Source organism: Culex pipiens, chromosome 1 (assembly GCF_016801865.2).
Source record: "Culex pipiens pallens isolate TS chromosome 1, TS_CPP_V2, whole genome shotgun sequence".
Taxonomy (NCBI): Eukaryota; Metazoa; Arthropoda; class Insecta; order Diptera; family Culicidae; genus Culex; species Culex pipiens.
Genome location: NC_068937.1, coordinates 48,666,777 through 48,688,169, shown reverse-complemented (window position 1 = coordinate 48,688,169; position 21,393 = coordinate 48,666,777). Strand labels below are relative to the sequence as shown.

Sequence of the window (21,393 nt, the reverse complement as noted above, 5' to 3'; positions counted from 1 at the left end):
CCGCATACAATGGCTTCCGTCCAGTAATGCAGCGCTGAGCTCTACGTTAGTCGAGGTTAGTAGTGCGCCTTCCTTAAACAATTTGGCACCCTCAGCAGGACCCAAGAGAAACTTTGCATTTTGCAAATTTGCCAAGTTGCCGATTTGTGCTGCGCCTTTATGAAAAAGATATGTATAGCGCCCGCAGGAGGCCCCAGGGCGCACACAAAATAAAAGTGTTGTACTCGATTCATTGCTACTCGATTTAATGATAAGCCGCATGATTTTTCTTTGGAGATCTAACGATTAATCCTACACAAGGTGCCAAAATCCCGTGCTGCATTCCGAATGGTGTAATCAATGTGCTCGTTGAAATATAGGTGTTTTCATTCGTTCGTGGTTCATGTGCCTTCGTCACTTGTTCTGAGCTGTACGTACTCCACCGTAGATCGTTTGCAGTACCTTCCGTTCGAAATCCCAAGGGCTCGTTCGTCCTATTGCCGCAGCGTCCAGGTCTCATGGCCATAGAGGTCTACCGGTGTAATCAGTGACTTGTCCCTTGAGCCACTCCTTCTCATGTACTTTGTTTTCGTCGTATTCGTGGCCAATCCAAACAGCGCATTGGATAAGCCGTCACCTTGTCGTAACACTCGCACGTGACACATCACACGATCCAAGGTAGCCTTGATCAGTCGAGTCAGTTTGTCCGGGAAACCGTTCTCGTGCATGATTTGCCATAGCTGCTCGCGGTTGACTGTATCATTTTTTTTGTCGAGCCATAATACCACTGCGACCAATTATAGGACTGTATCATAGGCGGCCTTGAAATCGATGAAGATGTGATGTGTGATATTTCTCGAGGATCTGTCGGAGAAAACATATTTGGCCGCGAACCTCCTTGCATGGGGTGACAACTGACGGCAGAGGATCTGGGAAAGGATTTTGTAGGCCGGGTTGATAAGCGTGATGCCGCAGTAGTTAGGGCAGTCCAGCTTATCACCCTTTTTGTAGATCAGGCACACGGGTGTCCATCCTTTCCTCCGGTAGCTTCTCCTCCTCTCATATCGTGGAGATCACACAGTGAAGCGCCCTCGCAAGTTTCTCTCCTCCATATTTGAAGAGCTCACCGGGTAACCGATCCTTGCCGGCAGCTCTGTTGTTCTTCAGCTTTCCTGATCTCCCTCTTCACCGTCTCTAGAGCAGGCACCGGGAACTGTTCATCAGCTGCGGGCGCTCCAAGGTTGACTCCAACGCCGTCTCCGTTCGCTTTATCTTCGTTGAGGTGCTCGTTGAAGTACTGTTTCCACCTTTCCAACTCCTCGCTCTTGTTTACGATCAGGTTTCCAGCGGCTCGTGGCACGAAGCCTTTTCGGAACCGGTTCACGTTCCCTCTCGTCGCTTTGTGCAGCTTCTTGTCGTAAGCTGCCTTTTTCACGGCGGTAATGCGTTAGCACTCGTCGTCGTACCAATCATTCCGACTGACTCGGATTGCACCACTCGAGCGATGCTGCGCCAAGTTCCTCCTCACCTGGCTGATTCGCTTCCAGCTGTGTCGCATAACTGTGGGCCACATCACCGTTCTCAGACATGCGGTGTTGAACGGAGGAGCTCACCGGCTTCGGCGTTGGTTGAACACCATCGACAGCTTTGAGCGCATGTCAACTCCAACTAGGTAGTGGTCCGAGTCAATATTCGCACCGCGAAAGGAGCGCACGTTTGTTACGTCCGAGAAGAATCGGCCGTCGATCAGAACGTGGTCGATTTGCGTTTAAATCCGTTGGTCTGGCAATGTCCAGGATCCATTAGTTGAAGAAACGGCCTCTTATTCTCAACTTACACATCCGCTCGCTGAACGCCGTGAAGCCTTCTACCCGCATGATAAACCCAGTTCCCAGCTTCTTGTGAAATTGGTCTGCTGATCTGGCCAGTCCAGAACCTGCTCCTCCTCTAAGCACATCTCCTGCAGTGTCACAACATCGAAGTTGCGAGTTTGCAATTCATTCGTCAAGGCGAATTCGAAACCCAAGAAATTCAAAGACCTGCAGTTCCAAGAGCCGAGTCTCCAATCGGTGGCTTGCTTTTCTATTGGCTTCTGCCCATGCTTCTGAGTTTGTATCTGTACGTTCGTCGACGCGTTCCAATAGCATAAATTATTGATTTAAGGACTTTTCGGATCACTAATCAGTTTGTAGTCACGATCATATTTCTATTTCAACAACATCCACCTAAAGCTACTGATCCACTTCACCTCACCGCTTCACAAACCCATCCCCGATCCTATACGCCAACGTGCCGCGTATCCGCTTCCCCCTCAGGCTCATCCCGTGCGGCAACAGCGCCGGCTGTCTCACGTAGATGCCGCGCGCTTCCGGCGTCCACGCCCTGAAAGCAGCCTCCTCCCCGGGGGGAAGATTCACCGCAATCCATCCCCCGGAGGAGAGGAGAATGTCCGCGACAGAGATGTGCTTCTCCTGGACGCCGGTCAGGAGGATGTCCGGGGAGGGTTTGAGGGCGGGCCACCGGGACAGGCGGTCGGGGTCGGGTCCGGGGATTTGGAGGAACTCGGTTCCGAGGAGGTTTGCGTAGATTTGGGTGGCGGAGGTTGTTTCGCAGATAAGGGTTGGGAGGGAGGTGGAGGAGTAGAGGAGGACGCGGGTTGAGGGGGGGCCTTCGAGGTAGTCGAGGCGGCCGAGGCCTGCCAGGAAGAGAGAGAGGCCGGGTTTGAGGAGGTAGGCTCGTGGGCGGATCATCTGCTTGGGGAGGGTTTGCAGGAGTTCGTCGGTGGTGAGGAGGTTCGTGATTTGGTCCGGTTGTATGACTCCTGGGGTGTCGTAGCACCACTTGCTGTTGACGTACGTGTCGGACTTTTCGTTCAGGGTTAGGATCGGGCTTTGGGCGGAACCTCGTTGGGACACGGAGAAGCCTTCCTTGGCGGGGTCCTTTTCCTTTAGGAATGTCTGTCCGATGTGGCCAATCAGGGTTGCGAACTTGGTAGAACCGGTCTGGCGAGCCTGTTGCTTTCGTAGCTTTTCCTCCTCGATCTGCTTAACCCGTTCTGATTGGAGTCGCTTCGTCCGCAAAAACAGTCGATAATCCGACGGCCGCAAAATGGGGAACTTCAACATCCGCAGCGTCGTCCCCGGCCACGGACAGGCCGTCGCTCGCTGGACCAAATCCGTCGCCTGAACCTTGCACAAATCCGACGCTAGCAGTGCGTTGAACAGCGTACTCTTCCCCACGTTCGTGCACCCGACCAGATAGACGTCCCCGCGACTTCCCCAAACGTTGTGCAGCTTCGTGATCAACTCTTCAACGCCGAAGCCGGTCGCGGCGGAAACCAGGGCGACGTGCCGGATGTTGTTCCGCTCGAAGCCAGAGCTGACGATGGCCCGTGTCAACGTGTCCCGGATGGTGTCCAGATAGCCGGGACTGTCCCGCGGGAGCAGGTCCACCTTGTTGCCGACGACGATGATGGAGCGCTTCGGGCCGAGGATGTCCGACAGGCCGGGCCAGATCGAGCAAGGGAAGTCCAGGAGGTCGACCTGCAAGGTTGAGATTTAGAATTAAAATTAATTTAAACAATTAAAGTCTGACTAAATTACCATCAACAGCACCAGCGCTCGCTTGTCCCGAATCGACGAAATCATCTGCACGTAATCCTCCGGCGACACGGTCACGTTGATGGCCGTGTTGTAGTTCTTCAAGAAGTGGCACCGCTGACAAATCGTACTCTGAAGTTGCTTCTTGTGCTTTCCCTTGAACAGCTGACTTGGCAAATACCCGGGAATGCTCGGTTCCGCGCACTGCAAGAACGCCCCACACCCACCGCACGCCACACTCGAAACCGGTTCGCTCGGATCCGGCGTCCCGTAAAACGAAGACCGATCATCCCCCTCATCCTCCTCGTAAAACTCGTAATCCGTCATCCATTCACCACTCGTGGGCACGTTTTCCTCGGTTCGTTCAACCCTCCTCACCAACCGCTCGTACGGTAAGTAATCCCGAACCCCATCCAGATCCTCCAACTCCTCACCCTTTACGTCATCATCCTCCAAACTCTCCCCGTAGAGATGCTTCAGCGCGACCGGAAATGGCTCGGCCTTGGCCTGTGCCGCGAACGCCGCACGTTTCGCCTTGGCCATTTTAGATTCCACAATTTTATTCCGCTGGTAGCCCAACCGGAGCGTGCCGGCTTCGACCACCGAACTGTAAAGGATCTTTTCCTGCACCTCCTCGAACCGGTCTTCGGCGGAACGGTCCAACTTTGGCGGTTCGAACTTTTTGGCGTCAACGGTGCAGCAACGTCGCGTTCCGGCGAGGAGTGAACGGTTGAACCGGACGTGGGTGGCACTCCGGAGCGCGTTGCGAAACATTTTCTAACTTTGAAATGTAACTATCAAAATTAAATTTAAAATATTGCGTAAATTCTAGTCGGGAAAATCGCGAGCACACGATCGAACTGTTTTCAAATGAGTTTTGTTTTGATCTATTCATTCGCCGCACGCGTGCGGGAATGACGGATTGGAAATAACATCGCACAGGTTTGTAAATATTACACGTTTATTGAAGAGCTGGTTACATTCTGAGATAATCTCAGAACATTTTTTCCAAAAAGCGAACTCAATTTTGAGATACACTTATGAAAAAAAAATCCTGGAGCAGTTTTTTTAATCTTAAATTTTTTGAAAGTGGAGATTTCTTTTGGAAATAAGTATTGTGGTTTTTGAAATAAATCGAAATAACAGCGCGAGTGCTTTTCATCTCGCGAAGCAATTTTCTGTTGATCTTTTCTGAGTGTATCTCAAATGTCACACGCAAAACCAAAACAAAATTTCGCCGCGGCACCAAACTGAAATGTCGCCAGTTGAGCTGCGAAAAGACTCGCGCCGCGACTTACACGGAGCACGGAATCGATCACGAAGATCTACCGGAAATCGTTCTATGAGCGTGGATTCGATCAACCAGATGGACCATTTCATGATGTCTAACCTGGAGAGGACAATTACGGCGCTTTTGATTTTCAAATTAGTGGAGCGCTTCGGGCCGAGCAACTTATCCAAGACTTTTTTTTCCATTCTGCGTCTTTTTCTGAAGCTGAAAACCGACTGACCTTCAAAAATTACCCCAATTGAAACAGTTCTAGTGGTAGCAGAAGTAAATACCAAGATTTTAAACAATAATTTTCCATTTCCTCGGCAAATCAGAAAAGATCAGCCACGTTTTTCTCAACATCCGAAGCCGTCAAAACAAAAAAAGCAAACACACTGATTAAAAATCACATAAACATGCTTGACAGATATTTCGCGACAGAAAATCGTCGCGAGAGTTAAACCTGCTCAATTCGGTTTAGTGCCGCGGCGACAATAAAAGTATTTTTTTCCCATGACCCATGAAAAGTATCGGGACGCATTTACAAAGCGGATTCGTGGCTATTTCCAAAGATACCATAAAAACAAGATGATCGACACGACATTACAGCACAGAGATGTGATTACAGCAACCAAACCAAGAAATGCCGCCACTGTCCTCGAAAATAAAACAGCACTCAGGACCAAAATGTAACACTACAAAAAAAAAAAGAAACAAACAAAAAACAGCAGCACATAATTGGATCAGGAAAGCAAAACTGAAAACAATGGAAACTTAAAAATTAACAGCCCTATAACCTTGCCTGCCTTACCCAACCCCCTTCCACCGTGGCAGACAATGAGTAACTACACAGCAAATTCTGATGATCGTTTTCAGTTAATATTTACTGAAAACAGCACTACTAAAATGTTCAGTTAGTTTTTCGCTGAACTTCAGTTGAAATTTGTATGGAGCTGTCAGATTTTACCACTGAAATTTTACTGAAATTTTAGCAAGTTTTCATTTACTGAAAATTTCAGAACACTGTTACAAAAAAGGACCACAAAAAGTACATCAGATTGGTCAACAAACCACCACCAATACGAATCCAACCGATGGAAATGAATGGACAGTAAGTTAAGACAAGCTAGATGTAGAACTACGTTATATTAATTGTAAAATCATGCCAAATTATGTTAAACAGAATCCGATATATTTCACTAGCCATGATGAAAGAACAGGATTCGTGTCTGTCCTTGCCATTTTACCTGAATTTACTTCAATTTTCATGAAAAAGTAAAATACATGAAAGGGGTGAATTGAAAGCAAAGAAACAAGATTTTTTAGTTTTGGAATAGAATTGATGTTTTCACGAATAAAGGGGTCGTTATACAAACATTAGCTCGATACTAGGGGTTAATCACTTTCACGTATACTGCATACGCGTATCATACGCACATAATATTCTCATTGTCTGCATACCGTATTGACGATATAGACCCCATATTCGTCTCATATGAGGTTATATCTACCCAAATATCAGCGTGGATATCATACGCGCATAATACTCGCGCAGTATTCCTAGGTTGCATGCCGTATCGACTCCAATATTGGCTTCATATTGGTGCAGTATCAGAAGTGAATTGCCCTTTGGCTCGATAACTATTTTTTTTATTCCTGGAGCAATTTTGAAAAAGCCGGTATGACCTCGGGTATGACATTGCTCTTACTGCCTTTCATAGAGATCTCCACGGTTTCTCTTACGCACACTATGATTCTGAATTAGTATTCGTATTCAATGTATTGTTTTGGTTTAGATAGTTTAGATTTGGTTAATTGGCTGAAGTCCTAGCAGCTGATCTTGACGTTTCAATTTATCTACCCCCACAAAGGCTGTGATTGGCTGAATTTCAAGCACGTGGTATAACAGCTGATCCAAATTTGTAAACAATCCAACACACTCTAATGTGTGGATACCTCTACTACACGTGTTTAACATTCCAACTCCCAAGCCCTCAAAAAAGTTGGAACGGTGAAATCAACTCGCTGGTTCTCAGACATAACTCAAGCAATCGGGACAATTGGGTCCTAAAGCCCTATGTAAATTTTTATGTTTTTCAACATTAGCCGGCGAAAGATGCATATCTTTCAAAGGTGCTCAATTATTTAATTATTTTTGGAATAAATTTGGTGATTGTCAAAGCGTATCAATATTTAAAAACAAATTGCTCTCTTTTTTGAATGAACCCACTGTTATTGAACATATCCTTAAATCCTTTGATTTTCTTGCTGCATAGTAGATTATTTTGTTTTCCAATCTTTTTTTTTTTCTTTTTTTCTTTCTTTTTTCACTTTTGCTTCCTTCTAAAACTCAGTTTAAAAAGTTAGTTTTCCGACACAATTATCTTTATTCTATAATTTTGCCTTTATCGCCATAATCTATGCACTTTTTTTATATCATTTCAGATTTCTCTTGCCAGGATCAACCAAACTCCTTCACAGGTGGAAACCAATGGAGTTTGACCGGATATTTAAAAGTTAATTGTAAACACTAAAATTTATTGTATATTGTATTAAAACGATGTAGGTTTTTGGTGCTACTGCTTTGGTGGCTTTTCCTACCGAATAAAAAATCAATCAATCAATCACGATTAAAACCATTTCTGATCACTTTTTTTTTCATTTTAATACAAAAAAATATTGACAAGACAATTTTTTTCGGTGGATCAACTATGGTCCCCTTAGAACGAGCTGTCAAGTAGGACCTTTTCTGTCAAGAAGGGCCGTGAAGTTGTGGCAAATGGGCAGTATTCATGATTGCTGAGAGTCACAGGACTCTCGCCCTTTGCTATTAGTATGTATCCAGCAAAGCAAAGGGTATAGCATGCATTTGATACTGTCAACTCCCATTCGGCTGTGTTCTCGTCGCTGTCATGTTGTAAACTGGAGTCGAGGGAGGTCCTGTTGTGAATTCTAGTTGGAGGTGGTCCGAAGATCATTGAAGAAGGTAGAATTCGCCATCACCCAAGACACGAAGGCACGAAGGATAGACCATGTCTTGGGGGGTGAAAGGATGATAGGATTTAGTGATAATACCACAATTTTAATATTTGTCTTTCTCTCTTATTTCAGACAAAATGTCTGGTCCGAGTCCAAGGTGTTGCAGAAATCTTCCACCATACAGAATGGGGTCTTCCTTCTATCATTTCCTATATTCTGAAAAAGGTGGTGCCCCGAATGTGGACATATAGTTTATCACATTTACTCCATATGGTGTGAACGTGACATGCTGTATGTTTGCTCTTGGTGCATTGGCTATTTTCAAAAACAAGCTAGATTTTTCCTATTCTTTTAAGATAAAATTTAGTAAAATCTATACATCTATTTATTTTGCTATTGCTATAACTTGTCTCTTAACCCATAAACTTTAACTACTCAATTATTCTAACTTGGAATCGCAATACATTATTGTAGAAATGTAACTGCTGAAAATAATTTGGTAAGAAATTTGGGCATAACTGTTAATATGATTAAAGGTACGTTCAAACTGTTTTATTATATATGTTAGCTATTCAAGTTTGTTTGTCTTGTCCCATATTTCACAACTTCAGTTGTTTTCTAGTAAGCTTCTCGTTACAAGTTGGTAGTTCTGAAGGTTTCTTTATTCTTTCTTTCTGTGTTAGTCTGTTATTCAATGTTCGATTTTATTTTACATTGTACTTATCCCATTTTTTCTCTCTTTTTCTCTTTCATGTACCTTGCGAGCATACGATGACCGAAAAAGTCATTGTATCAGCCAACACACGTGTATTTTTCACAAAGCCGCGAAACAGAACAAGTATTTTTATAAGTGCGTGAATAACAATCGGTCGTTGAAGCTCAAAAAATGTGAGAACAATATCGCTCCGTGGTTAAGGCGAAGAAAGTAGACGACGATTCCGCATGAAGGATATAGTGGAAATTCTGCGTTAATTGTACAATGGATGAAGGTTTGAAGTTGACACTACCAAAAGGGTATGGTAAGATGCAATATTAATATTGCTAGGTTTGATAGTGTCAAAAGGTAAGATCAAGAAATAAGGATTATATGAACCTATATTGTCATGACTATTGTATTCACTGAAAATTCTATCCACTTTCTACCCCCAATGTGTCCTGCACTGGGGGTGCCTGGGGTAACTTCGAGTTGACCTGGGCCGCCCGAGGAATTATGTCGTAGGTGGTTCGTGTACTTCTCACTCACCTCTCCTCGCGGCAAGGTTTTCCGTAGGTCTACACTCGAACATGCAACATGGGACAGCATGAATCTTCAGCTGAAGCCGGACGAATGTATTCCGAAATTACAGAATTACAGAATTACAGAAGAAGGGCCGTGAAGTTAAGTTTTAAAAAATAAATTAAAAATCCATTATTCAAATCCTTTCCCTTCTCTCTGCCCTTGCGGTCGTTCAAAGGGTCATTGTATTCAGAAAAAAAACGCTATCGTTGTGAATAATAATATCACAAATTTAAGCTTAATTTTAGGACCCAATTCTTTTTTTTTTAGTTTCTGGTTAGGATGTCTAGATGATCCTTAAACTTTGCAGAACTCAATTTGATTAAATCTGTAAATTTGCGGTCAAAAACATGGTTCTAACTTTTTTTTTCGTGTAAAAAAAAATACACCAAAAAATCCGCGGACGCAGTCGTTTAAAAAAAGTTGGAACGGTGTTTTCGGTCGCAGAAATTACAGATTTGTTCAAATCAAGTTCTGTAAAATTTTAAAATCATCAAGACATTGTTACAAATCACTGGAAACAAGAATCGTCCCGATTGATTGAGTTATGCGCGAGAACCACCGAGTTGAAGTTGCCGTTCCAACCTTTTTGGGAGGCTTGGGCGTCCGTGTAAGTTGGACATGCGTTGGACGTTGTAGTGTTAAATGGGAAGAAAAGCCGTACGAGCAATGTCGTATCGCCCCTTTAAAATGTTGCTTCAGATTTGTCGTTTTAAAAAAATCTTGCAAAAAAAACACAGTTTTAGATTAACAATCAACCAAACCTCTCCCCTTCATTTCAGCGTGTGCGATGTTTTTCTCTTTCGGTTTTATTTTTATTTAGATTTTGTTTTGCTCTCGCTCTTCTTCGCTGCGCTGACAGTTTTCGTGTTTTCCATTCGTCAACTTTCATGAATCACCCCAAGTTGGGAGGACGAGGAGGAAAAAAAACTTGGAGCAACAGAGTTGGTTGCAGTTTCTGCTCTGCTAAGCCGAGGAAGAGAAAAAAAAAATAGGAAAAACTTGCAGCAGTGTTATAAATATTGAACACAAAATCGTTTGGAAGTGAAATCGGTGAAAATCAATTGCAGGTGATCGAAAATTCAGTTTTTCTTTTGCGTTTCGTTGTGAATTGGTTAACGAGTTGAGTGTTTTTTTTTCAGAACCTCGGGGAATGTCCTTCCGGGTGGACCTCTCGTCGGCGGCGGAATCGGCTCAGATGGGTACGGTGGAACCACAGGAGCGGATCCGCCAGTTGGCCGCCCTCTCGAACAGTGTCGAGGTGGACGGAAACATTCCGATCAAGCGGTACTACCGTTCCGGGCTGGAAATGGTCCGGATGGCGGCGGTTTACCTCGCGGAAGGCAACGTCGAATCGGCGTACATTTTGTACATGAAGTTCATCACACTGTTCGTGGAGAAGATTAAGGGCCACCCGGAGTTCAAGGCCGTTCCGGCGGACTTGAAGCAGCAAAACGTGAAGAAGCTGAAGGAAGTGTTTCCGGTGGCGGAAAAGTTGAAGGAAAGACTGCTGGAAAAGTTCCGGCGCGAGTATCAGCAGTTTTTGGAGGCCAAGCGGAAGGCGGAACGGGAGCGGGAGGAGAAGCGGTTGCGCGAGGAACGGGAACGGGCAAAGGCCGGGACGATTGTGACACCGACGCCGGCGAAGATACCCGAACCTTCTGCCCCACCATCTTCGATGCTCGTCGACTCTGGGATGCTCGATCGGGTTCTCTACCCGAACGACTTCCCGTCGGACCCGAGTCGCTCCGCCGCTGGTCTGCTCCTGCCGGACGCCAAACCGGCCTTCGATCGCACCCTTAAACCGTCGCCCACGTCGGTGCTGGCCGCCGGAACGCTCCGCTCTGTGACGGTACCAACCAACACGATGGCCAAGTTCCTCCAGCTGGCGGCGCGCAACACGGCGACAAACGTCGAAACCTGCGGCATTCTCGCCGGGAAACTTGCCCAAAATAAACTCGTCATTACGCACGTGATTGTGCCGAAGCAGAAGGGAACGGCGGATAGTTGCACGACAATGTGCGAGGAGGACATCTTCAACTATCAGGACCAGCAAAACCTGATTACGCTCGGGTGGATTCACACCCACCCAAGTCAGACGGCGTTCCTCTCGTCGGTGGATTTGCACACGCACTGCTCGTACCAGATGATGCTGGAGGAGGCGATTGCGATCGTGTGCTCGCCAAAGTATCAGGAGTGAGTATTGAGAATTATAACATTATTTTATTTTTCTGAGAATTAAAAAAATATCACAAATAATTCGTTCTAACATAAGAATTTTAGATCTAGGGTTTTTTTCTCAAAATTTATTTTCCCTAAAAGAGCACGCAGCTAGCAAAATCTAAACTTAGAAACATGTACCCTCCCTGTAAAGGCTTTTGAATTGATCTCAGTTGAAAGGTTCTCCAAATCTCTGAATTGCAAATGTAACATCCTGGAGCAGAACTGTTAAATTCTAATAAACACTAATTGAATTGAATTGAACATAAGAATTTTGATGAATAATTGAATGAAATTAAATGTTTAGTTTAAAATTAAGGATTTATCCCTTATCCTCGAATCCCACATTCCCGAATCGCATCTGCAAAAATCATTTCCCCGAAAATAATTTACCAGAAAATTCCATAGCCCCGAATGTCATTTGAGTAATTCTCGCTGAAAGTGGACCACTATATACACAAGGTGCTCAAAAATCAAAATCAATGTACTTTTCCAATAGCCCCCACCAAGTTATGAATGAAACCATGTTTGGTTGGTTAAATTTGTCCTCACCTCGGCGCCACGAAGCTAACACATTTTTTTAAATTGGTAATTTTGTGACTTAGACGCGTCCACAAAATTGCTCATAACTTTGCAAAACTTCAACGAACCCTTGATGTTTAGGGGTGTTTTGGAAAGAAAATGAGCAGAGCTTTCGAATGCACTTGTCAGAAAAATACTGTTCCATACATTTTTTAGCCACAAAACACCAATGTATTTTGAAAAGTCATTTTTGAAGGCCGGCGCCCCGCTTTATCGAAAAACTGACAAATCCATTCGAAAGCTGAGACGATTTCACATAAAGGACCAATAAATCTAAGGTGTATGTTCCTCCTATCTTTTTTAATCTAATTTTGATTCTGCGAGCGCAGCGCTCCGTTCGCATTTCGGGTACCCAAAATGTTGCAATTTGCTTGCCCCATTTTAAGGTTTTGTCAAAAAATATAGGTGCTCACTTTTTAAATGATAGTTTATTGTCCAAGGATCAAAATGCACTTTCGATAATTGACCAATATTTATGTTTTTGGGTTCTTCTAGGCAATTTAATGTCGAAAAATTGTTTTTTTTACTTTTTTTTTGTAAAATGCTCACTTACAATTGGGTGGACTTTTTTTCAGTAGAAATAATGAATGTAGCATGTAGGAAATTTCACCACGGAAATTTTTCTCTAAATTAAAACGTAATTTTGATACTCCGGGCCAAGATATTTTAGTTTAAGTGAGAAAAAAGTGCCAATTTTACAAATTTCTCAGAATTAACAAGCACGGTCTATTATTTACATGCGGCATATGTTTTGGAGGCCAGAGTATGGTTTCTTATAGTTATTTTGGTCGCTGAATTCGGATCTGGAATCAAAATTTAGATAAGTAGTGAACAGTGATATTTTAGCCACGCTCAAACATTATTTGCGTGTATTCCCCATAGCCACTTAGGGATCGGCAGCCGACGCCGCTAACCACCGCGCCACGAGGACTCTCAAAACAATCAGAAGTTGAAAAAAACAATCTCCATAAAAAAATCCGTAAGTAAAATATCAATTAAAGGTGAGCGAAAGATGAAATATTACTGAATTCACTAGCGATTAAAACTACAGCATATTACCGCATATAACTTTTGGGCGTGGTTCCAAATTTAACTGTTAATCTGAAATTTGATTCCAGATCCGAATTGAGCGACCAAAATAACTATAAGAAACCATACTCTGGCCTCCAAAACATATGCCGCATGTAAATAATAGGCCGTGCTTTGTAAAATTGGCACTTTTTTTCTCACTTAAACTAAAATATCTTGGCCCGGAGTATCAAAATTACGTTTTAATTTAGAGAAAAATTTCCGTGGTGAAATTTCCTACATGCTACATTTATTAGTTCTACTGAAAAAAGTCCACCGAATTGTAAGTGAGCATTTTACAAAAAAAAAGTAAAAAAAACAATTTTTCGACATTAAATTGCCTAGAAGAACCCAAAAACATAAATATTGGTCAATTATCGAAAGTGCATTTTGATCCTTGGACAATAAACTATCATTTAAAAAGTGAGCACCTATATTTTTTGACAAAACCTTAAAATGGGGCAAGCAAATTGCAACATTTTGGGTACCCGAAATGCGAACGGAGCGCTGCGCTCGCAGAATCAAAATTAGATTAAAAAAGATAGGAGGAACATACACCTTAGATTTATTGGTCCTTTATGTGAAATCGTCTCAGCTTTCGAATGGATTTGTCAGTTTTTCGATAAAGCGGGGCGCCGGCCTTCAAAAATGACTTTTCAAAATACATTGGTGTTTTGTGGCTAAAAAATGTATGGAACAGTATTTTTCTGACAAGTGCAATCGAAAGCTCTGCTCATTTCCTTTCCAAAACACCCCTAAACATCAAGGGTTCGTTGAAGTTTTGCAAAGTTATGAGCAATTTTGTGGACGCGTCTAAGTCACAAAATTACCAATTTAAAAAAATGTGTTAGCTTCGTGGCGCCGAGGTGAGGACAAATTTAACCAACCAAACATGGTTTCATTCATAACTTGGTGGGGGCTATTGGAAAAGTACATTGATTTTGATTTTTGAGCACCTTGTGTAAATAGTGGTCCACTTTCAGCGAGAATTACTCATTTACCTGAATGGGCATTTTAACGAACTGTCTTTTTCCCGAATTGACATAATCCCGAATGGTTATGTCCCCAAAAATTAAATTTTCCCGAATGTCATAACCTCTAATTTCCATTTTCCCGAATGATATTAACCTAGATATTGGAAGTGGGCAAAAAAAGAGCGAGCCGCTCAAAGAGCCGGTTCACTAAAAAGAGCGAACGAACTATGGCTCACAAAAAAAGAACTGCGGTTCTTGTTGAAACTCCGAACTTTTGAAAAAACCGTTCCAAGGAGGAATGATTTTTGAACGTGTGTTTAGTTTTTAGTTTATAAATATAATTAATTGAATTTTTAATAAGTTTTAGTACCGTCATCAGCGGTGACATTGGGTCATACATAAATACTGAATGACCCAATCTCACCCCTGATGACGGTACTGAATTTGTTTTTGAGAAATGAAAATGCATTTTAAAATATTTCAATGCTTATAAATGCCAAATTTGTCAAAATTGTCCCACGGTGTACTGTTTAAAGTACTTAACTTTGGATAAAAAATGGCAGGTTAAAGCGAAGCAATTTTATGAAATGTTGAGTTTTTTTATTGGGAGGTCTATTGCAACTTTCTCATCAATTTACATTGACAGGCTCTCAATAGCATTAATGCCAATATTTGAGCACCACTAAAATGTTTTTAGACCCATATTTTCAGTTTATTACTTTTCTTTGAAATTTCTACAAAAGCGAATGATTTTCTAAACAAAATTAAATAACATTTCATTACACAACTGATCGCAAAGAATTTTCGAGCAGAAATCAACGCAATTTTGTAAAATTGATAGCAATTTTCTCCAAATTCATAGATTAAAGTTATTCGAAAGTTTAGATCAGAAATCTTGACATAGAGACCGCCAAGAATATGGTTTTGAAACGAATCTTTTCGTTTTAAGTTTTATTTTTCAAATAATTTATAAAAATCCAATAAAAAATCCTTAAAATCACACCATTCTCAAAAAATAGCATTTTCATATTTTTTTTTGAAAAAGAGCAAATGAGCAAATTTATGTTATTTTTCAATGATTGCTTCAATTAGTTTTGATTGTATAATTGCAATTGGAGACCTAAACTGCCGTTCTACGCATAATTGTCCCATGTCAGTTTTGGACGATTTTGACTTTATGACATTTTTGAGTTTAGTCTGATGTGTACTTTAAGAAAAACACATAAAATCTGGTACTTTGTTCGGAAACTCATTAAAAACAACACCAAGTCTGTTTGTCCCATCGTTGAACTTCTACGCATAATTGTCCCTCCAAGTATTTTCTTACACGGAATCATTAGTTTTACTAAGCATTATGTCTTGTTTACCTGTTGTATAGCAAAAGAATCACTAATAAGGGTGATAAACTGCTAACTGGGTCGATTAGGGACACATAGGGCGAATAGGAACCCACGGGTCAATTATGCGTAGAAACACAGAAATCGGTCGAAAAATTTCAATCGCGTTTTTCTCAGTTGCACTTTTTTGAACATGGGACAATTATGCGTAGAACGGCAGTAAATGTGATAGTTAAAATTACAAACACAATTGTTCATGTTTTTTTTTTTTTCAAATTAATTTTTGGTATGTGAATTAAAAAAATATTGTAGGAATTAAATAAGTTAACTGAACATTTTCTCAGATTTCATAAAATCGATAATGATAGCAGGCTTTTGTATGTTCTTAATTTATTTTTCAGATAAATGCACAGAATTGAATGCTCAACGTGATGAATTTGGCTAAAACTTATTTGCACTTTTGATATTTTCTAAGCCTGCATAATTTGATATTATCTAGTATTAATTTGATTGTTAGAGCAAGGCTTTTGTATGTTCTTAATTTATTTTTCAGATAAATGCACAGAATTGAATGCTCAACGTGATGAATTTGGCTAAAACTTATTTGCACTTTTGATATTTTCTAAGCCTGCATAATTTGATATTATCTAGTATTAATTTGATTGTTAGAGCAAGAACTTTCCCGGATTCGTAAAATATTTAGCTGATTAGGCATTGGATTTCATTTCGGTATTAAATTAGAAATAAGAAAAAAAAAACTTTCAAAATTAAAAAATAACAATTTTTCTAAGGCTTCATGACCAAATTCCGTCAAAATCAATTAAAGATTAAAGATTATGCAAAATCAAGCGCTTTTCATGATGAAACTTGTTTAATTATAATAAAACAGCATATTTGGTTAAAAAAATTAAAAGAAGAATAAAAATAGAAGATATTTTTATTCCTTTTTATTGATTCGCCCATACGATGCTTGGAATTTTTTTTTGTTTTTTTTTTAAATTATGTTTTGCATTGATTTTTTTTTAAATTGATTAATTTTTTTTAATTCATAAAATTAAATGTAATATTCTAGAAAAATTTATTTTTAAACAAAGCTATTCTGCCTCTGATCGCATAAATGCCCCATATGCATTTTCATCGCTTATGAGTTATTGATGCAGATTTAGTTCAAAATCGTGTGCTCTTTCAGAAAAGTCTAGAACAAACAGTACTTTGTTCTAAAAATCAGGAGGAAATCCAGTTTTTTCGCGAAAACTTAACTGCCCATGTTCGCATAAATGTCCCATTTGCAAAAACAGCAAGCTGAGAAAAACGCATTTTAAGTTTGTCCCTGCCTGAGATATGTACGTATAAATATTGTGCATTTTATCCATTTTTATCATCAAAAATTCCAATTTTTGATAGAACAAGCTATGGGGGTAATTTGGACATGGCTTGTGGGGTAATTTGGACATACCTGAAGTAACTTTCATGGTTGGTTGAGTTTTTTTAAGGGATTAAGATAAATTTAGAGAGATTTTAAATGTCAAAACACTCAAAAAGGAATGTGAGCAAGGAGAACATTCTCAAAACCCCATTTTTTATTTAAGATAAATTTATTTCAATATTCGAAACGAACGAAAAAAACGAAGTTGACTTTATAGCTGTCGGCCACCATTGCTAGTACCAACCACTAGTGTCTTCCTTTTTTATCTACAAGGACTTCGCCGCCCTGGGCTCCTAAGTGTATGAAAGTCAGGCACGGAGCGACGGCGCCGAATACCCATATTTACACAAAGAATTTTAGAGCGCCCGCCGCGGGATTCGAACCGGTGACCTCTGGATTGTGAGTCCAGTGCGCGGTCCGATTGATCCACACAGGTGGGCCAATATTCGAATGGATGAAAATCTGATTACTGCACATTTGGCGTTCAACTAGACTCTAATGGTGATTGTTTTAAATTAATTTGACATTTCTAACTTCTATGCTGGTTATAATAATATTTAAATTTGAAGGGGTACGGAATGTTAAATTAGAAAAATGATAGTTTCAGGATGATTAGTTCTGTATAAAGATAAGTTTAGATAAATCTAAACCATACCTTAATCACTTAAAACTATAATTGTATCTAATCCAGAATCAATGTTTAAATCATTTCAGAATGAATGATTAAATTATGTATACTACACTAAACTATTTGTTATCTTCTTATTGAATAATAGTTCTATCACAAACTCATTATTTAAACCTTTGAAGAAATATTGTGAGCAAAAACACACTTAAAAATATAAAGCAGTTACAAAACCAGGTTGAAGGATATAAAACATGCTTAAACAATCAAATGTTTAACTTATTCTTCAACATGTGTCCAAATTACCCCACATAAGGTGTCATATTACCCCACAAGGCATGTCCAAATTACCCCATAGAGGTGTTCATATTACTCCCACACAAAAATGTGGGGGTAATTTGGACACCTTTTAATTTTTGCGATAAAAATGGGTTTTTCATCAAAATTTATCGAAATGAATGACATTTTCCCATCAAATATGGTCTCTATAATCCTCTGGTGTCATCCACATTCCTTTCTTCGTCGTTGGTTTCGCGTCTATCTCTTCTCCATTTTTATCTGTTTTTTTTCCTTAGCAGAACGGTTGTCGCAGCTTGGCGATCGTTCCTTTAAAATATCCGTACAGCCCGTGGCAGAGCAATTTCCGTAGGGTGTCCAAATTACCCCACACTCCCCTACAGGTCATCGCTGAAATTTTTAAGTTATCGCAGTTATAGTGAAAAAAGTTGATTTTTTTGCCGATTACGTCATTTTCCCGTTTTTGCGCGCGACGCGTCGAAAAACACGGATATTATTTTCAAAAAATCATATCTCGGAATCCTGTTAATGAACTCCTACCATTTTTTAGTATGTTACGTAAAAATGTCCGGGGAATCCGATAAAAATATGTCCAGCCATAGGCTCTTTGGTCCAGACACCGTCAAAACGGCAATTTAAAGTTTCATATGCCCTTTTCATATGTTAGGCTTTATTTTTGGAACTTCTCACTATTTTTATTTGAAAGGCCAATTTATCACCTTTCATTTGCATATAAGACAATTGAAATCGTTTGAAATGGCGAGGAGTTAAGATTTTTCGAAAAAAGTGGTTTTTGCAAAAATCGACGAAAATGGCAATTTTTCAGACCACCCTAACACAGCGTAGGTCACCCTAATGGCCAAACAAAAAAATACGGGTTTAATTATTTCGGCCAAGGACCCCTCAGAAAAATGTTGAGTTCGATCCGAGCACTTTTGTTTGTTTCCATGCTGTTTTTGCGTCGGGTACTCTAATGATCGCGATTGACTAACACAAAGCAAGTTTTATTAAGTAACGAGGGACAGTACGTTACTTAATAAAACTTGATATTTTTTTTAACTCGAATTATTCAACTTTGTGATTGAAATAAATTTGTTTTTTTTTACCAAATTTAAGTTGAGATTAATGCAGTTCCAAAATATAAAAACAAACAACAAATTTTCATTTTCCTCTATTCAAATCAGGACCGGCTTCTTCTGCCTAACGCCCAGCTACGGGCTGGACTACATCTCCCAGTGTCGACAGTCGGGCTTTCATCCCCACCCGAAGGATCCGCCCTTATTTATGGTAACCGGAAGAAAAACATGGCAAAATAATTTTCACATGCAAAATTTTTCTATAAAACAATTCAACAGGAGGCACTGCACATCACGCTTGAGGACAAGGTCAGCATCGAAGTGGTGGATTTGCGATAATTGCCGTGCAGAGAGTTTGTTCAGCAAAGTCAACGAAAAAAAAAAGGGTTGAAATTCGTTCGAGAAGAAGACGCATAATTTTAGGCGCGATAGGCATAGAGACTGCTGTTTCTATTTACAAATTCCTAATGATATAACACTATATATTTACTAAGAAGATTATTGTGAGCAACGTTTAAAACTTAGCTTAGAAAAGATGTTTTATCGTGGTTACGACCAACTCGGAAATGTATTTATTTTGTCTTACTTTATGCTGATTTCAAAGTGCTTTGAGCGAAAATTAAAAGAAATGAAACCCCAAACAGCTATAAAGATTCTGGAACGTGCGTGAGTGTGTTGCTTTGAAGATGAGAGTGATCGAATTTGTTGTCTGTTGTTCCGCTAACTTTTCCTTAATTCAGTAAAGTGACAGAGCAAAACGAGGGATGCATTGTTGTGTAGTTGAAATATGTTCTTATAGAAGTAGTTAGAACGTCGCGTCGATTCTGGGCACGCGTGAGATGATATTCGCTAACGAAATAATTAAATACCACGATGTCGCACTCTACAGAAGCCTAAAAGTGTGGTTGTGGAGTCGGAGTTCCGTACGAAAGTGTAAAGTAAAATAAACATTACAATTGAAAAGAAAAAAGTCTTGTTATTGAGTTGATGACAAACAAAACATGTGCAGAGGGTCATACACTACCTAATTTTCATCATTCATCACACATAAAAAAATGTTTCCGCCCGGGTTCGAACCGGGGACCTTCTGCGTGTGAAGCAGACGTGATAACCGCTACACTACGGAAACTGTTGAAAGGTTGAAGCTTATGACAATTAGAGTGGTGCGTTTAGTAAGAAGTTTCGTGGATCGATTTGAACATTTGGTAATCGATTGCCGAAAATAGAGCCAATATGCCAAATTTTGGAAAGAAATTTCTGGTTAGGGCTTTTCGCCCAATTTTCGCCTTTGCAATACATTTTTTCCATAGGGGGATGGCGTCGCTATTTTTAGACCACGTTTTCCACTTTTTCTCATCGAAACCGACTACTTTATCGACTTCATTTTGCTGGGCGAGATAGGACGCCGTCTATTTTTAGACGATGACTCAGCACTTTTACACTCTTGCGCTTAAAAAAACCAGATGGCAGCACGATGTAACGCCACGTCCCTATTCGAGTTTTCAACTTACATTCTTACAACTTACAAGCATGGCCCTGGTAAACATTTTTAACTAAATTGTATGAAAATTGTTAGTTTGGAAAACTGTTTTACTAATGTTTTTTTTTTATTTTTATTCGGTAGGAAAAGCCATCAAGGCAGTAAAACCAAAAACCTACATCCTTTTAATACAATATACAATAAATTTTAGTGTTTACAATTATTTTTTAAATCTCCGGTCAAACTCCATTGGTTTCCACCTGTGAAGGAGTTTGGTTGATCCTGGCAAGAGAAATCTGAAATGATATAAAAGAAAGTGCATAGATTATGGCGATAAAGGCAAAATTATAGAATAAAGATAATGGTGTCGGAAAACTAACTTTTTAACTGAGTTTGAGAAGGAAGCAAGAGTGAAAAAAAGAAAGAAAAAAAGAAAAAAAAGATTGGAAAACGAAATAGTCTACTATGTACAAGAAAATCAAAGGATTTAAGGATGTGTTCAATAACAGTGGGTTCATTCAAAAAAGAGAGCAATTTGTTTTAAAATATTGATACGCTTTGACAATCACCAAATCTATTCCAAAAATAATTATAAAACTGAGCACCTTTGAAAGATATGCATCTTTCGCCGGCTAACGTTGAAATATTGGGTCGGTCTAATAAATTATGGCTTCTGGTAAAGTGTTGATGGTTAGATAATTTAAATTTTGTATTACTGTGAGTTTGTTCATGTAAACATAAATAAATGAAGCAACATGTTTGAATTACATAAATAGCTCTGACAGGAATGAGTTTTTGTTAATGTTGTACAAATCGGCAGAGTGACTTCACAGTGGTTTTTTATAAATTATTCTTAAGATTTTTTGATAACCCTGTCAAAAGTTTTAATATTGGAATTGTGTAAATGACAGAACTTCAAGAAGTTTAAGCCATTACAAATATGTTTAAAGAATTCGTCGTTTAAAAAGTTTCGCATAAAATGATTTTTGATTTTGATTTTTTATTGAAATAAAATGGAATCAAGGTTGTTAACGATAAAATTATCGAATAAAACGATAACCCATTTTTTTAATCTTTTTGAAATCGACTTTTAATTCAACCAAATCATGTGAAATTTTCAATGCTTTCACTATGAATATATTTTTTGAAAATGTAGTTAGGTTCAAAGTATAAAAATTCAAAATTGTTCACAAAATACCGTATTT

The 21,393-nt window shown here is 39.9% G+C and overlaps 2 protein-coding genes and 1 non-coding gene across 3 annotated transcripts; 1 reads left to right on the top strand and 2 right to left on the bottom strand.

Annotated features, from left to right (window-relative positions):
• Positions 1-2,177: 2,177 nt before the first annotated feature.
• On the bottom strand, positions 2,178-4,461 carry LOC120416436 (nitric oxide-associated protein 1). The gene is made up of 2 exons (XM_039578190.2): positions 3,582-4,461; positions 2,178-3,521 (listed from the first exon to the last, which is right to left on the bottom strand). Exons 1-2 carry the CDS (start codon positions 4,350-4,352, stop codon positions 2,229-2,231), a joined length of 2,064 nt encoding a protein of 687 aa, XP_039434124.1. The 5' UTR covers positions 4,353-4,461; the 3' UTR covers positions 2,178-2,228.
• Positions 4,462-10,000: 5,539 nt separating this feature from the next.
• Positions 10,001-19,304, top strand: LOC120416435 (STAM-binding protein-like). Its single transcript, XM_039578189.2, has 4 exons — positions 10,001-10,173; positions 10,246-11,299; positions 18,817-18,919; positions 18,988-19,304. Exons 2-4 carry the CDS (start codon positions 10,257-10,259, stop codon positions 19,045-19,047), a joined length of 1,206 nt encoding a protein of 401 aa, XP_039434123.1. The 5' UTR covers positions 10,001-10,173; positions 10,246-10,256; the 3' UTR covers positions 19,048-19,304.
• A 460-nt stretch (positions 19,305-19,764) lies between these two features.
• Positions 19,765-19,837, bottom strand: Trnav-cac (transfer RNA valine (anticodon CAC)). The gene has a single exon. It is a non-coding gene; the product is annotated as a tRNA-Val (tRNA).
• Between the last annotated feature and the right edge of the window lie 1,556 nt (positions 19,838-21,393).

What these genes read in the sequence shown, in the direction of transcription:
- LOC120416436 (XM_039578190.2), bottom strand. Translation starts at nt 4,352, where the DNA reads ATGTTTCGCAACGCGCTCCGGAGTGCCACCCACGTCCGGTTCAACCGT. An exon ending in GAGCGCTGGTGCTGTTGATG is followed by an intron (nt 3,522 to 3,581) that starts GTAATTTAGTCA and finishes TCAACCTTGCAG; the next exon opens with GTCGACCTCCTGGACTTCCC.
- LOC120416435 (XM_039578189.2), top strand. Translation starts at nt 10,257, where the DNA reads ATGTCCTTCCGGGTGGACCTCTCGTCGGCGGCGGAATCGGCTCAGATG. An exon ending in TGCTCGCCAAAGTATCAGGA is followed by an intron (nt 11,300 to 18,816) that starts GTGAGTATTGAG and finishes TATTCAAATCAG; the next exon opens with GACCGGCTTCTTCTGCCTAA. An exon ending in AGGATCCGCCCTTATTTATG is followed by an intron (nt 18,920 to 18,987) that starts GTAACCGGAAGA and finishes ACAATTCAACAG; the next exon opens with GAGGCACTGCACATCACGCT.